The 16,235-nt window shown below is 41.4% G+C and overlaps 1 protein-coding gene across 1 annotated transcript; it reads right to left on the bottom strand.

The window, feature by feature from the left end:
- Positions 1–523: 523 nt before the first annotated feature.
- LOC122925387 (zinc finger protein 572-like) lies at positions 524–15,869 on the bottom strand. The gene is made up of 8 exons (XM_044276746.1): positions 15,695–15,869; positions 9,055–9,156; positions 8,451–8,618; positions 6,869–6,908; positions 6,630–6,778; positions 6,060–6,209; positions 5,193–5,310; positions 524–2,326 (listed from the first exon to the last, which is right to left on the bottom strand). The coding sequence occupies exons 2-8, from the start codon at positions 9,130–9,132 to the stop codon at positions 1,158–1,160; spliced, it is 1,872 nt and encodes a 623-aa protein (XP_044132681.1). The 5' UTR covers positions 9,133–9,156; positions 15,695–15,869; the 3' UTR covers positions 524–1,157.
- Between the last annotated feature and the right edge of the window lie 366 nt (positions 15,870–16,235).

Here is a 16,235-nt window from a genome sequence, read left to right as displayed (position 1 = left end):
GCATCAGGAGGTCTTCAGTTCAGGACCGGAACGTTTTTTGGCTGGAGAAAATACAGCAGCTCCGGCCAAAAATCCAGAACACTTGCCACAAGGCCGGATCCGGAATTAATGCCCATTGAAAGGCATTAATCCGGATCCGGCCTTAAGCTAAACGTTGTTTCGGCGCATTACCGGATCCGACGTTTAGCTTTTTCTGAATGGTTACCATGGCTGCCAAGTCCTGTTTGCCATGGTAAAGTGTAGTGGGGAGCAGTATACTTACCGTCCGTGTGGCTCCCAGGGCGCTTCATTCAGAGTGATGTCAGAGCGCCCCACGCGCATGGATCACGTGATCGCATGGCACGTCATCCATGCGCATGGGGCGCTCTGACGTCACTCTGGAGCGCCCCGGGAGCCGCACGGACTGTAAGTATACCGCTCCCCCGCTCCCCACTACTACTATGGCAACCAGGACTTTAATAGCGTCCTGGCTGCCACAGTAACACTGAACGAATTTTGAAGACTGATCCGTCTTCAAATGCTTTCAGTTCACTTGCGTTTTTCCGGATCCGGCGTGTAATTCCGGCAAATGGAGTACACGCCGGATCCGGACAACGCAAGTGTGAAAGAGCCCTTAGGTAGATTTGAAAGTGCAAAATTTGCATAAGATTATAAAACTGGAATTTACCTAACTATTTTTACACATATCCAACCATCAAAAGCAAATATTATCTTAGCATTGAAATGCCAAAACAATCAGCAGGTACTTTAGTAGCATGCCAGCAGCGTTTCATCATTCACCACCTGAAAGAGTGGTGGTAGATTATCCCTACATCAAGCCACCCTGCCAGAATAAATAGACATAATAGGAGCCATTTGGCACATTACCATTATAAGCAAAGACACAGCAAAGCACAGGATCACTAGCAACGTGATTATACAGAAGCTAAAAGCTAAACTTGACCGATTTCAATACTTGTGAAACATGCTCAAATGTGAGCAATTAACATCTCATTTCTTCAACGTAACGTGGAAAAGTGAAGAGGTTCCAATCTTATCTCAAGATATTACACAGTTTATGTAAAGCTCTGTTTACATTGGAAATAAAAGACATACTTGTTTTATGGAAATAAAACATATCAGGTTCCGTTTTACTACTATGTAGGTCATACACCAGTTCACTTTATTTCTGTCTTTACTCTGTGAGTTTTCTGATGAGAAATAAGATTGGAGTTCTGATTGAAATTCCGTCCACAAACGGGACACGTAAATGGTTTCTCTCCAGTGTGCGTTATTTGATGTCTAACAAGATTTGAACTGTTCGAGAAGCTTTTTCCACACTCGAAACATATAAATGGTTTCTCTCCCGTGTGTATGCTCTGGTGTCTAACCAGACTGGAGTTCTTTGTAAAACACTGCCCACATTCGGAGCATATATAAGACTCTCCTCCTGTATGAATCTTCTGGTGTTCAGCGAGACTTGAACTCCTGGAGAAGCCTTTTCCGCATTCAGAACACACAAATGACTTCTCTCCTGTATGTATTTTCTGGTGCTCCACTAAGTTTGAGCTTCGGGCAAAACTTTTTCCACATGTTGTGCAGCCAAAAGGTTTCTCTCCTGTGTGAGTCCTCTGATGGTCAATGAGATTGGAGTTCTTTGTGAAACTTTTTCCACAATCTGAGCAGACAAAAGGCTTCTCTCCTCTGTGAATTCGTTGATGGTCAACAAGAGTTGAGTTGCTGGTGAAGCGCTTTCCACAATCATGACAGGCATATGGTTTCTCTCCAGTGTGAACTCGACGATGTGTTACAAGATGTGACTTTTTTGTAAAGTTCTTCCCACAAAGGAGACATACATACGGCTTCCCTTGTGTAGGACTTGTGCAAAGTTCCGATTGTCTAATTTCACCATCTTCAGGGAAGCCTCTTATGTCCTCTTCTTTTACAATGGCTTTCATTACATCTTTTGTCTGTTTACTCTCATGAGATGAAAGGTCTGATAAAACATTGATGCATTTGTAGGAGTTATCAAAGTCAGTTGAACTTAAGTTTACGTCACTATCTTTCTGCATGCTACAGCCTATTTGCTTATCGTCATTGAGAAGAGATGGTTCATAACAAGGCTCCTGTTTTTTGCATGTATGAAAATGAACATTTTTCTCTTTCCGAGCATTAAATTCTGTATATAAAAGTCTCACAGGCTTACTCTTTCTCTTGCTTATTTTAGCTTGTGTTGGGAAATTAGCGTTAAGGTCAGATCTGATAGATGTGCTTTCTTCTTTAATACAATCTACACCTGTGGATTCGATGTGAAGTTCATCAAGACTGTTTTTGATGTTCGACTTATCTGTTTAAAATAACAAGAAAACAAACCACTAAAAACTAAAATCCACTGCAGTAACAACAGTAACTGTGGCATTTCACAGCTTTTAAATATACAAATTGTTCACTAATTTGAGTAAAATGTCTGTAATGAACACATCAATGTATCTCTAAAGAATAAAGATATCTTGTGGCTCAGGTTAAAGAGTGCTGTCCAGTGCACTTACAGATTATATATACATATATACAGTACAGACCAAAAGTTTGGACACACCTTCTCATTCAAAGAGTTTTCTTTATTTTCATGACTATGAAAATTGTAGATTCACACTGAAGGCATCAAAACTATGAATTAACACATGTGGAATTATATACATAACAAAAAAGTGTGAAACAACTGAAAATATGTCATATTCTAGGTTCTTCAAAGTAGCCACCTTTTGCTTTGATTACTGCTTTGCACACTCTTGGCATTCTCTTGATGAGCTTCAAGAGGTAGTCACCTGAAATGGTTTTGACTTCACAGGTGTGCCCTGTCAGGTTTAATAAGTGGGATTTCTTGCCTTATAAATGGGGTTGGGACCATCAGTTGCGTTGGGGAGAAGTCAGGTGGATACACAGCTGATAGTCCTACTAAATAGACTGTTAGAATTTGTATTATGGCAAGAGAAAAGCAGCTAAGTAAAGAAAAACGAGTGGCCATCATTACTTTAAGAAATGAAGGTCAGTCAGTCCGAAAAATTGGGAAAACTTTGAAAGTGTCCCCAAGTGCAGTCACAAAATCCATCAAGCACTACAAAGAAACTGGCTCACATGCGGACCGCCCCAGGAAAGGAAGACCAAGAGTCACCTCTGCTGCAGGGGATAAGTTCATCCGAGTCACCAGCCTCAGAAATCGCAGATTAACAGCAGCTCAGATTAGAGACCAGGTCAATACCACACAGAGTTCTAGCAGCAGACACATCTCTAGAACAACTGTTAAGAGGAGACTGTGTGAATCAGGTCCTTCATGGTAGAATATCTGCTAGGAAACCACTGCTAAGGACAGGCAACAAGCAGAAGAGACTTGTTTGGGCTAAAGAACACAAGGAATGGACATTAGACCAGTGGAAATCTGTGCTTTGGTCTGATGAGTCCAAATTTGAGATCTTTGGTTCCAACCACCGTGTCTTTGTGCGACGCAGAAAAGGTGAACGGATGGACTCTACATGCCTGGTTCCCACCGTGAAGCATGGAGGAGGAGGTGTGATGGTGTGGAGGTGCTTTGCTGGTGACACTGTTGGGGATTTTTTTCAAAATTGAAGGCATACTGAACCAGCATGGCTACCACAGCATCTTGCAGTGGCATGCTATTCCATCCAGTTTGTGTTTAGTTGGACCATCATTTATTTTTCAACAGGACAATGACCCCAAACACACCTCCAGGCTGTGTAAGGGCTATTTGACCATGAAGGAGAGTGATGTGGTGCTGCGCCAGATGACCTGGCCTCCACAGTCACCGGACCTGAACCCAATCGAGATGGTTTGGGGTGAGCTGGACCGCAGAGTGAAGGCAAAAGGGCCAACAAGTGGTAAGCATCTCTGGAAACTCCTTCAAGACTGTTGGAAGACCATTTCAGGTGACTACCTCTTAAAGCTCATCAAGAGAATGCCAAGAGTGTGCAAAGCAGTAATCAAAGCAAAAGGTGGCTACTTTGAAGAACCTAGACTATGACATATTTTCAGTTGTTTCACACTTTTTTTTTATGTATATAATTCCACATGTGTTAATTAATAGTTTTGATGCCTTCAGTGTGAATCATAAGAAGTCCTGTTTGCACAAGCCAAGTAGGGGACACAGCAAACATGTGGAAGAAGGTGCTCTGGTCAGATAAGAGCAAACAATTTTTTTGGTCTAAATGCAAAACGCTATGTGTGGCAGAAAACTAACACTGCACATAATCCTGAACACACCATCCCCACCGTGAAACATGGTGGTGGTAGCATCATGCTGTGGGGATGCTTTTCTTCAGCAGGGACAGGGAAACTGCTCACAGTAGATGCAAAGATGGATGAAGCTAAATACAGGGCAATCCTGGAGGAAAACCTATTAGAGGCTGCAAAAGACTTGAGAGAGGAGCAGGCCTCTACATAAGTTTGGCACTTCCTCCAGCAGGCTGCGAGACAGACTTAAATCTACACCAGCTCCCTTGCTGGCATAGATTTAAGACATTTTCCACGCCAAAAACTGGTGTGGAAAATGATAAGTGAGCTGGGCTTGCTGGCTGGCATGCTTCCCCACCCATGCCACATCCCCTTTTCTCAGGATCTGGAAAAGTGGTGTGAGGAGGAAAAAGTTGCACATTTTGCAACAAAAATGCTGTGCATTAAAATCTGCGACTTTAATATGGCAAAAAGTGGCATATAAGTTAATATGTTTTCTAGGCATGTTATGTTTTCTTTTCTGGTAGCACCCCATGTTCTTCATTCTTCTGGCCTACCTTCTGCATCAAAATCCAGCCCTATGATCCCATAGAGAGGCAGGTGAAGCGGCTCAGACATCTTTTGTTCATTCATTCATTCCTACTACTAAATCCAAATTGATATATAGCTATCTCTCTCTCGCTAGACAGTGGAGAAGGAAATTGTGGGGGCATAACATAACATATGTATCTCTGAGGATACATAGGAGGGACAATTTGTATGGGGAGGGGAGGAAGGGGTTTCTAACAGCTAACTGCAATGCATCCTGGGAGATGCAGGAGCTTGATGAGTTTCTGCTCACCCGTAGAAGCTCAAGCAAGCCCACCAGATAAGTGAGTAAAAGAGTTTTAAAAATTTGTTTTACATTTGTGGGAATAACTCTTTAACCTACACGTGCTTGAGGCAGCTGAGATAAAATGTCCTCTTACCAGGTGCCTGTGGGCTTTGATCATTGTCCAATATCACATCTTCAATAAACTCTCTATAGCCTTTTAAATACTCCTTCACGGTAGAATATACTTCAATATCTTCATGTTTTATAGGTATCTAAATGAAAAAAAATAAAAATATCATGAGATAAAAAAAAAAAAAGCAATTTGTCTGTAGGCAAATACTATTTGAATACAAATGTATGTTTTAAAATTATCTAAACATTTATGGAATTGCTTTCTTTAATGACTATGTACAATTTGGGGGGCAATCTTTTCTTTATTATTGCATTGTACTTATTTCAAGCTAAAAATCTTTTTTTCAATTGTTCTTTATTAAAAAATATGGAATCCTTTTTTGTGTACAGAGCTGACATGCTGTAGTAGCACCCTTTGGATTTTTTTGTCTTTTCCGTCATCTGAGGAGTAGACAGACTTCTTATCTCTGCTCTCTGACACTAATAAACACTCATTATAGTTCACTTGAATGGAGCGATTACTTGTAATTACACTATGCCAATGTTACAAGGCAGACGATACGCAGTGTAATGTAGAGGAAGCAGCACTCGCATGTAGTGCTACCTCCTCTTCACATTGGGGGTGCCAGGTTTTGGACCCCTGTTGATCAGATATTGATGACTTATCCTGAGGATAGGTAATCAATATAGACTGCCTGCACCACTCCTTTAATAACAGATCAGCTGTTCTGCCTAGCTCCAGTATCGGAACCAGGCACTGAGACTACATAGATTTGTCTACTGTGTAGTGGCCATGCCTGACTGCTGCTGCAATTAACTTATTCACCTGAATGGAAACAGCTTGGATACAGACAAATCTCCATACTTCTGTGCAACACAAGACTCCTACCTGCTCAGCTAGAATTTGTATTATCTTATTGGCGAGTACTAAGACCTTCTTTGCTTTGCTTCTTTCGCAGATCTTAGGATCTTCTTCAGACACAGTGGATGAACTTTTATCAGTTGAGGTATCATTATACTTTTTTACAACAATATACTCCTAAACAGGGGAGAAAAGTAATAACTCACTGGTATGAAAGAAAAAGTCACATAACAGCAGGAAGCATTTAATGGTTAGAGGCTATCCCTTTCTTTATGGGCTATAAAGCTCCCCAGCTAAGGACCCCCTAATACATGAACAGGTACATGAAATCACAGCGAATGATACATTTATGGCCTGATAGTTAACATACGGCTGTGGCTTTTCTTTCTTAGTAAGAGTATGAAAGTGTATGAAAACTTGAGGCAACCCTTGGCTTTTTTACTATTATAACATAAGACACTATAATAACTTCAAGCCATGTCCACTATACACATCACTAGAGGCACAACACGTTTGAAATTACATCGTCAGATCTGCAGCATTTTCTTGCATGACGTGGTCTGCAGTAGTACATACCTTCTTTCCCTATCTGCTCACCTCTCCAATCAGAAGGTAGATAAGTTCCAGAGTATGATTTGAGATCTTTCCAATCACCTGACTCTTGTCTTTGGTCATCTTGTTCACCAGATTTACTAAATTAGTCAAATGCTCTGAGATCTGACTGCTATCCTCTTGAAGGTTATTGCCTGCAGTAAAGAAACATAAGAGTATAGTGGTATTGAGTGTACGCCAGGAACCTTAGCTTCAAACATAGTATTCTGTGGCATAACACTCACCCTCACGGCCACCTTCTAAGAATCCTGAAGTTCCACAGAACTATTGAGAGAAAGAACAATTCCAGCCTCAAGAAACTCCCAGGAGTAAAAGACACACATGCAGAAATACATATACAAAAAATAAGAGTAAGGTTCCCTGCCCTTTTTCTTTTATTAAGGCTAGTTGCACACAAGCATTAAAACTATCCAGCAGGTTGTCCGGAGTAGTGCCAGACCCCATTGACTATAACCCCTGAATGCATAAAGCCGTACATGTACAGCATTATGCACCCACAATTGTATGGAGTGGGCTTCTGAGGTGAGCCCTCTCCATATGCGTCAGGTGCTGGCTGTATCATACAGCAGACACCCGGCTGCAATGACAGGGAACGGGCATTGTGCCGATCCCTGCCATTTAACCCCTTAGATGCTGATGAACACCAATTGCAGCAACTGTAAGGTAGAAGATTGTAGCTCGCGATTTCACTGAGAGGGCTCCGATCGGTTACCATGGCAGCCTGAACGCTGTTGAAGCGACACACAGCAGGGACAGTGTCAGAATCCTATTCACCCTAATAGATCTCTATTAGGGTGAATAGGACAAGGGATTAAAAGATCCCCGGTTTTAGCCTCCTAAAAAATAAAATAAAAACTATACAAGTTTGGTATTACCGTAATTGTATCGAGCTGGATATCATGTCATTTTTAGCACACAGTAAAACGCTGTGATGTTAAAACCCCAAAAACCTTGGCAGAATTGTGTTGTTGTTTTTTTTTTCAATTTTACCCCACAAATTTTTTTTCCCCATTTTCTAGTACAAAACATGGTAAAATAAATGGTGGCATTAAAAAAAATGCATCTTGCCCCGCAAAAAAATAAAAAAGTTATGGCTACTAGAATGTAAGGAGGAAAAATGAAAATAGGCCTGTTCTTTAAGGGATAATGGGACCCAGGGGGAATCTGGTCTGTTTCATGCATTCATGGAAGGATTTGGCTGGAAAAAAATGGTGCTTACTCCAGGGTATGTCCGGCAGAATCCCGGCACTCATGTTGGAAACATCTGGTCCCATTATAGTCAATGGGGAAAGGCAGTATCTGACTGTGCTGGAACGGTCGGCAGGATAGTTTTAACACTAGTGTAAAACTAGCCTTATGTGCACCAGTTACACACAAGTCAGCTTCAGCATACAGTAGTTCAGAAACACATACACAAAAAATTAACTGAAACCCAGTTTTTTTTTTATTACGTATGTGAAATTTTTTCATGCGATAACAAAATGATTATAGGTGGCCATACACATTGGAGGATTTATCAAAGGACCGACCAGTCATCTAAAGTACATGGAAGTGTCCTTACTTTTCCTGAAAGCAGTTAGGGCAAAGAAGGGTCAGGAAAGTCGGACTTCAACATGCCCAGTCCTTTGTTCTGATGGAAGAGAAGCTTGAGAACACATGGACACTCGGCCAAGCCAGGAGGGCATGTGTATGCGAAAGGTGGCAGGAAGAGCTGCCGGAAAAACTTGTACTCTAAAGTGTATGGCCACCTTGGCTATAAGTTGTGAAGGTATATAGCAACTTTTGTAAATATAGTAACGTCCTCACCTCTTCTTTAACTACTTGGATTATTTTGTTGGCTAAATGTAACATATTCTTCATCATCTGGTGGTCAAGGTTTATTTCTGGTATTACCACACTGGTAGAAGACATTTCTGATGCAGGAGGGTCACCTCCGGTAACTGAATCTCCATTTTTCTTCACAATTGTATAATCCTAAATGAAAAAGAAGCAATCACAAAAAAAAAACATTGAACCAAACTAGCAGAGTTCATGAACAATGACAGCTAAGTCACAAAAAACTGTCAGAAATACCGGCCTTGTAAGCTGGTCATGCACACAAGGTGTATGCTGGCCAAACACGACAATTTCTGTCAACAATCTATTGTGTATGGGGGCAGCTTAATGGCAGTTTTTAGGAGCGAGAAGGATTGAGCATGTTGGATTTCAACATATCCAATCCTTTAGTTCTCAAGTTGATAAGCCACACACAGTAGCTTTCTCCCCTCTCCCATTCACAACAAATACTTGCTAGGCAAAGCTGAGCCTGCATAAGTATGGGAGTAACTCAAGGGAGATAGTTTTTATGTGTTTGGCCAGTTTTAGTTGATAAATCAATTTGAATGACCCACTTATCACCATAAAGACTCACCTCTCCTGTAAGTAGACAGATAATCTCCAGGCTATAGGTTAAGAGCTCTCCATTCACTTGCACCAGGTCCTTGTTCATCGCACCTGCAATCAATTTGCTGGCCTGACAATAAGAACACAAAAAATCTCATTCAGATTTAAAGGGTGCAGTACTTCTACAATGTAATAATTCTGGAGCATCTATTCTTATGGCTCTATGTTGTGCCATCCCTTTATTATTTATACTAGAAGTTATGAATTAATTTCCAGCAGTCTGCAGTAAGGGTACAGAGGGGGTAACCAGTTGGGGTGTTACCTACACAGCGTGACAATGGCAGCACTGATTGGATAGAGTGAGTCGGTGCAGGTACACCCCCCCCCCCCAACTGGTTACCTCTCCTCTGTACCCTTACTGCAGACTGCTAGCAATTCATTCATAACTTCTAGTAGAAATAATAGAGGAATGGCACAACATAGAGCCATAAGAATAGATGCTCCAGAATTATTACACAGGGAATGCATGAAGCTTGTTGTGCCTTTTCATAGGTAAATACATCGATAGCCAATTCATTCTAGTCAAGATGAATGTGCATTGCCTTTAAGAGCCATGCTAGACTATAGTTACAATTTTGTATGTCTTGAGTAGGCCAAAGTAAGGTCGTACAAAGGTTTCTACTCTTCAGTGTTATTCTTCTCATGAATGTACCAGTCTGAGAAGAATCCTCCTTGTCTACTTTTAAATTTATGACGGGAGATAAAGATAAGCTCTATGCAGCTGGTGATAATTACCTATACAATTAGGCATTTATTAATGAAGAAAAATATATAATATGTATGTATTCATTTAATGAGCCTTAGTCCTTAGCATAAGTCTCTAATTGCTACAAGTGTCAGAATTAATCCCTATAGATTTGAATTAAAGCCTTTAAAGGTCAAAATGTATATAATACGATTATTCAGACTTACATAAGTTAACCCTTTATACTATGATGCAAATAGCTTACACGGCAGTGCCACCTAGGTATGAGTAGGTGACATTACAACAATAGCAAAAGTGCATTCTGGGTAAGGTTACGATGTCACATTTTTTATCAATGGTCACGCCCATCCGACTATGATTGGAAAGTTCCAAACTAGGAAGGTGTGTCTAACTGATAAGTTTGTGATCATAAACCATACACAGGGGGAAACAGAGACACACAAGAAAGAGGAGGAGAAAGAGAGGAAAGAGAAGTTAAGCTGTTTAGAGGGGTCTATCAAGATGAAAGCCATGGTGAGATGTGCTATGATGGACCACCCAACTTTCCTAGGAGCAGAAGTGAGATTTCTACTAGGACTTGGTAAGAGACACAGAAAATGATATTTCATTTCATTAAGACTAATTTAATAGTGTGGGTTAATTTATACCATCTAGATTGGCAAATAAATAAATAAATAATTAAATTAATTGATCATCTCCATATTAAGATGTAGTTTTAGGATATTGTGAGGCTTCATTCTACCTGCAGAAGAATCAAGACTCATAATCTAGCAAAGCATTAAATAATTGCATATATATATATATATATATATATATATATATATATATTTATTGATAGAACATTCTTCACCAAGCTAAATGATGGATTCCCACAGGAAAGACTTGTTTCAAGTCCTTCCCATTTAAGATATGAGCAAAGATCCTAGATCCCTGTTATTTGTCTTAATGGTCTTACCAAAGTTATATGTGTGAAAATAGTCCAGGATGGGGTGGAAGGATACAGTTATCTCTATTAAGTTATATCCTTGAATAGATTTGCCCATTCTGGGAGTCATGTGATGTGTAGTTGGTTAGAGGGGGGGCTGAATGTATTTAGCATTCTGTATTGATGTCTAGGATTAGACATGCCCGTCCTGATATCATGAGGTTTTCCCTGAACAGCAGTAATGTATATAGCTTATGTTCCTACTTTGATATCCGAACCTAATAATAGCTTAGTTATAAAGTGACAAGTTTTTTCCACTCACATGTATTGTTAAGCTTGTAATGCTTTATATCAATGCTATATATATTCATTTGCATGTATCATTGTGTTTATTTACTTATATGTTTATAACATTGTAACCAATAAATCTGCATATTTTTATAATACGTGTGTATTATTGTATAATACAAAACTACATGTTTTATCATTAACGTCATCTTACGTGAAAAATAACTTATTTATCTGAGGAAATAGTCGGACTCAGATGTGAATTGTATCAATTAAGTTGTCTACAATTCACCAGGTCATAATTTTAAGAATTTATGACAAATTTTATACATTTTATTTTTTTATGGTTAATTTTTTTTATGACCATAATTAATAATTCTTAATTGAATTATTACCCCCCGACAAGCTAATAAAACAGGCATATCAGGAGCAGTGACAGGTCCTCTTTAACTCAATGAATTCCATCTGATACTGACAATTACAAGTACTTCACATTGAAGATTTCCTTACATACAGGCCCAATGGACTGGCATTGTACTGGTTAGACAGTACAATCTTTGATTAGGGCCTGCACTGGCTAAAAGAAGATCTTCAATAAGTAGGCATCCTCCACTGTCTATACATGATCCAGAAGATGAACTAGCACTTTATCAATATCCACAGATGACAGAAAGCTATGATGTGTTATAGATACAGTACAGAATGTCCAGTCCCTAGTATAAAATGGCCAAAGTGTCAGAAAAAAGCAAATCAGGTTCATTGTTAATAAAGGTACAGTTATACATTTTGGGGTAAATGCCCACTTATATTTGAATGGGTCGCTACAGAGTATACAGTGGAGAAGTATTTGGGTGCAGATATTGATAATAAATCTAATTGAGCATGCAATTCCAGTCTGCTGCATCAAAACCAGGGGAGGATATGGCCAATTATTGACGAGGTCTGCACCTAGTCATAAATGAAGAGGATTCCCCAGCATAAAATACCCCCCCCCCCCTTGTATAATAACCCCTATTGTCTTGTATTAGGATAGGCATGACTTATAGAGAAGTAAGTAAAATGTAACCCCTTCATAAAACATTGGCGTTGCTCCAAACTGAATATGCAGTCCACTTTTGGGTACCGATCCATAAAAAAGGATATCAGAAATTTAAAGGAGTTGTCTAAAATGTTGATATGGATGACCTGTCCTCAGTACAGGGAGATCAATATCTGATCAGTGGGGTCTGACTACTGGCACCCCCTCCAAATAGCGGTTTGAAGAGGTCACAGCACTCCACTCAGCACTGCAGCCTCCTCACAGTTTACCCAGAACAGTGCTGTACATTGGATAGTGGCTGTGTTTGGTATTGCAGCCCAGACCCATTCACTTGAATAAGACTGAGCTGCACCTAAGCCATGTGACCATTGAATGTGACATCATTGGCCTATGAAGAGGTCGCAGCGCTGACCAGAGAGCAGCATCTTCTTCAAACTGCTGGCCAGCAGGGAGCTTGGACCCTCCCCAATAAAATACTGGTGATTTCCTCTGGGTGGGCTAGAATGTTGGATCAGCAATGTGGATTTTAAGAAATCTCATCCACACACTGAAGAAATATCTGCGGTGTAATTCGACTTGCGGTGGGGATTATAGATCTGCAGCATGTCAATTTATGTGCCACATTTCCTCTGCAATGTATAGGCTGAAATCTGCAAGTAAATATGCAGCAAAATCCAAAGCAGAATTTCTGCTGATAAATTCCCCCCCATGTAGCCATACCTATAGAATCCATGTGCGGTGGAATCTCCTCTAGGACACTGGTATAGCCATAATATGGGCTTGTCCAGATAGAACAATTGCTTAAAGGCTAGGTACACCTTTGGGGGGGAAAAAATGATGACTGCATATTACTCATTTTGGGCTAAAAATCTATTTTTCGATTGGTCTTTATTAAAAAATATTGAGCTGTTTTGTCACAAAGAGTTAACTGTTTTTCTAGCTGTGTGACTGGTACGTTCACTTTTCACCTGACATCTAATAACCCTTATCTCTAAGAATTGAGCTTTAATGAGCGTTTATAAGGTCAGAGAGCAAAGATAAGGAGCGGACAGAAAAGAGAGAAAATATAAATCCTGCAAGTAGATAAACTCAAAGCTGTGCAGGGAAAACGGCTCATCATTTTTAATAAAAAAACAATTGGAAAAATTATTTTTAGCTCAAAATAAGCACAATTCAATAATAAAAAAGCCACCAAAGTTGTACATAGCCTTTAAATGGGCATCAGTCATGACGATTATACTGAACTATCTGAGGACAGCATATAGGACTGATAGTGACCCTGATTATGGTTGTGGGGTGTAACTCACTTGTCCTATGTAGTTTTCATAGAACCAGTTTATCAGGCACAGAGTGAGCTGAATGCTGTATAAGGCCTCATGCACATGACTGTATCTGTTTGTGGTTCGCAAACCGCGGATCTGCATAACACAGATACCGGTCTTGTGCGCCCTGCACTATTATAAAAATACCTATTCTTGTCTGGAAAATGGAGAATAGGACATGTTCTACTTTTTTTTGTGCACGGACATACGGCTGCATAGATGCAGACAGCACACGGAAGACATCCATGCTCTGTCCGCATTTTTTTTAGGCCCCATAGAAATGAATGGGTCATGAGTCCTTGGTATTTGATGAACTGTGCGCTCACCCGCAGCTCATTGATAGCTTTCTCCTTATCAACACTAACGCTGGGTTCACACCTGAGCGTTTTACAGCGCGTTCCTACGCGCTGTAAAACGCACAACAGGCAAGAACCAATGATTCCCTATGGGAAGGGTTCACACCTGGGCGTTTTACAGCGCGTACGATCGCGCTGTAAAACGCCCGACGCTCAAACAAGTACAGGAGCTTTTTTTGGCGCGTTTGACGCGCGTTTGGGCCATAGACTCTTTGGACAACACTGCTGTCAATCACCCAAACGCGCGTCAAACGCGCGTTCACTATTAAAAAAACGTGCATAAAACGCGCGTTTGAGAAACGCCTAGGTGTGAACCCAGCGTAAAGGGGAGAAAGCTGACAATCAGCAGCACGGATATACTGAGGACCCCTGAGTTATACAGCTCTTGGCTCACACTGTCCATGATGTCAGCTGCATACTGCCATGTAAGTGCCATACTTCTATAATGGTTCCTTTATGCTGTCCCCAGATACGGCAGCTAAACCCGGTGATGGGTTCTCTATAAAAGATGATCTGTGAACGCTAGACTGACAACCAGAAGTGGGCACAGTTTATTGACCGCATATGAATACTTTCCAACATTCCGCAATTTAAGGCTGGGGCTCTAAGGAGATTGTGTTAGTGCCACGCGTTTGGCTGATCGGCTCTTTTATAGTGGCCCTAAAAATTCATGTTGTCGGTAGCACATCTCCCATGTAAACAGGAAATGTGCTGCTGGCAATAAAGTAAAGCAGGGACCAGCAACGTCCGGCACAACAACTCTCAGAATCCTCCTTCCACTTCAATGGGAGTTACAAGAACGGCTAAGCAAGTGTGGATGCTGGGAGTTGTAGTTTCACAGCAGTTGGAGTTCTAAGGGTTGCTAACCTCTGATGTAAAGGAATGGCAGCAAAAACAATACAATTGTTCATGTGGCTGTTGCGACGATTGACTTTCTCATAACTGGACAGAAATCTGCCCATTAAAAGGACCCTAAAACAGACCATACACATTAGAGCTACACTGGTCAAACATCTAACGTGTATAGCCTGTATTACACCTGACAATTTTTTGGCAGATGATTGCTCGTATGAACGCTCGTTAGCGATCATCTTGCAATGTAATACTGCTGCCGACTGCCCAAGGAACGTGCATTGAACAATCCAAATCTTTTGACATGTTAAAAAAACACTAGACAGCATGGGGACAAATGATGACATAGCGATCGCTCCTCCCCATGCTGTGCAGGAGACCGCTGTATGTAATAGCAGCGGTCTCCTCCGCTAGCGAGCAGGTGATTGCCGGGGAGGGAACACTTCCCTCCCGACAATCGTCTGCCACATCGGGCTATGTAATACAGCCCTAGGGCTCATGCACACAAACCTGTGCTGGCCGGGCCTGTGAAACTGCGGGTCCGCAATATATGGGTACCGGACGTTTTTGCACTGCAATCCGAACATATTCTATTTTTTGCGGTGCGGACAGATCATGGACTCATACCAGCCGAATGCCAGGGCACTGGGGACGGCAAATTGCCCTATTGATACTCCCCCTGAAGGCTGATGCTAGAATTGATGTTAACATTTCCAATGTCTGATTCTTTTGTTTTCAGGGAGATAGGCCACTACCAGAGATGTCTGGAGGTGGCTTTTACCGCTTCACGACATATGCATACTCGGCCGAGCCAGGCATGCATATGTATGGGAGGACTGAGAGATGCAGCAATGTGTAATTTTCCAGGAGGCTGCCATACTTCTAGATTTACTAGAGGTGCTGTACTGCAGAAGGACTACTACACCCAGAGAGGGGAAGGGCTGTCATTGTAGATTCTTTCCTTAGAATGAATAGTAAACACTCTGCCCCCTACTGGCGGGTCACCTAATGTGGATCGGTAATAAGTTGATATAGACACATGCAGAGTTTCTTACATGGCAGCCACTATGCGCTTATGTACTGCATGTGCGCCGGACAGAACGGGTCACTTCCCACGTACCTGGCTGCAGACCGGCTGTGAGCACAGATGACGCAGCTACGAGCCTCTAACTGGACACACTAACGCATTTCACCATGGAGAAGATACACAGCATAGCTGGAAGTGATGGGGAAAAACAAAGGCTACACAGGATGCAGAATACAGGGTTAAAGGACCTGGGATGAGGTCATGGTCATGTGATCAGTCACATGCATGTAGAAGGCAAGACAGATTCTAATGAGGCGTAGGACCTTGTATGACGTCACGACCATGTGACCAGTCACGTGCCCGGCAGACGTCAGGGTAATGAAAAGAGGGCTAAAGGACCTTTGGTGATATCATGACGATGTGGGAGGAGCCAATAAGAGGGCCTGGTTGCTTCTGTAGGAATTGTTTAGAAAAGCGTGCCCAACAGTTTACTGTGTGTGCACCTAAAGTGGCTGCAGCGTGTGTCTGTGTGTGTAGCAGAGCTGGGCCTGTGTGTAATGTGCATGCAGTAGAGATGTGTGTGCAGCAGAGCTGTGCCTGTGTGTAATGTGCATGCAGCAGAGCTGGGCCTGTG

Source organism: Bufo gargarizans, chromosome 2 (assembly GCF_014858855.1).
Source record: "Bufo gargarizans isolate SCDJY-AF-19 chromosome 2, ASM1485885v1, whole genome shotgun sequence".
In the NCBI taxonomy this organism is placed as follows: Eukaryota; Metazoa; Chordata; class Amphibia; order Anura; family Bufonidae; genus Bufo; species Bufo gargarizans.
The sequence above is the reverse complement of the archived record's forward strand: the minus strand, read 5'-3'. Positions and strand labels throughout refer to the sequence as shown.

Coding starts and splice junctions, on each gene's coding strand:
- LOC122925387 (XM_044276746.1), bottom strand. CDS start 9,132: ATGAACAAGGACCTGGTGCAAGTGAATGGAGAGCTCTTAACCTATAGC. Junction 6,779..6,868: donor CTTAGAAGGTGGCCGTGAGG/GTGAGTGTTATG, acceptor TCTTTACTGCAG/GCAATAACCTTCAAGAGGAT. Junction 5,311..6,059: donor TACAAATTCTAGCTGAGCAG/GTAGGAGTCTTG, acceptor TTTTTCATTTAG/ATACCTATAAAACATGAAGA.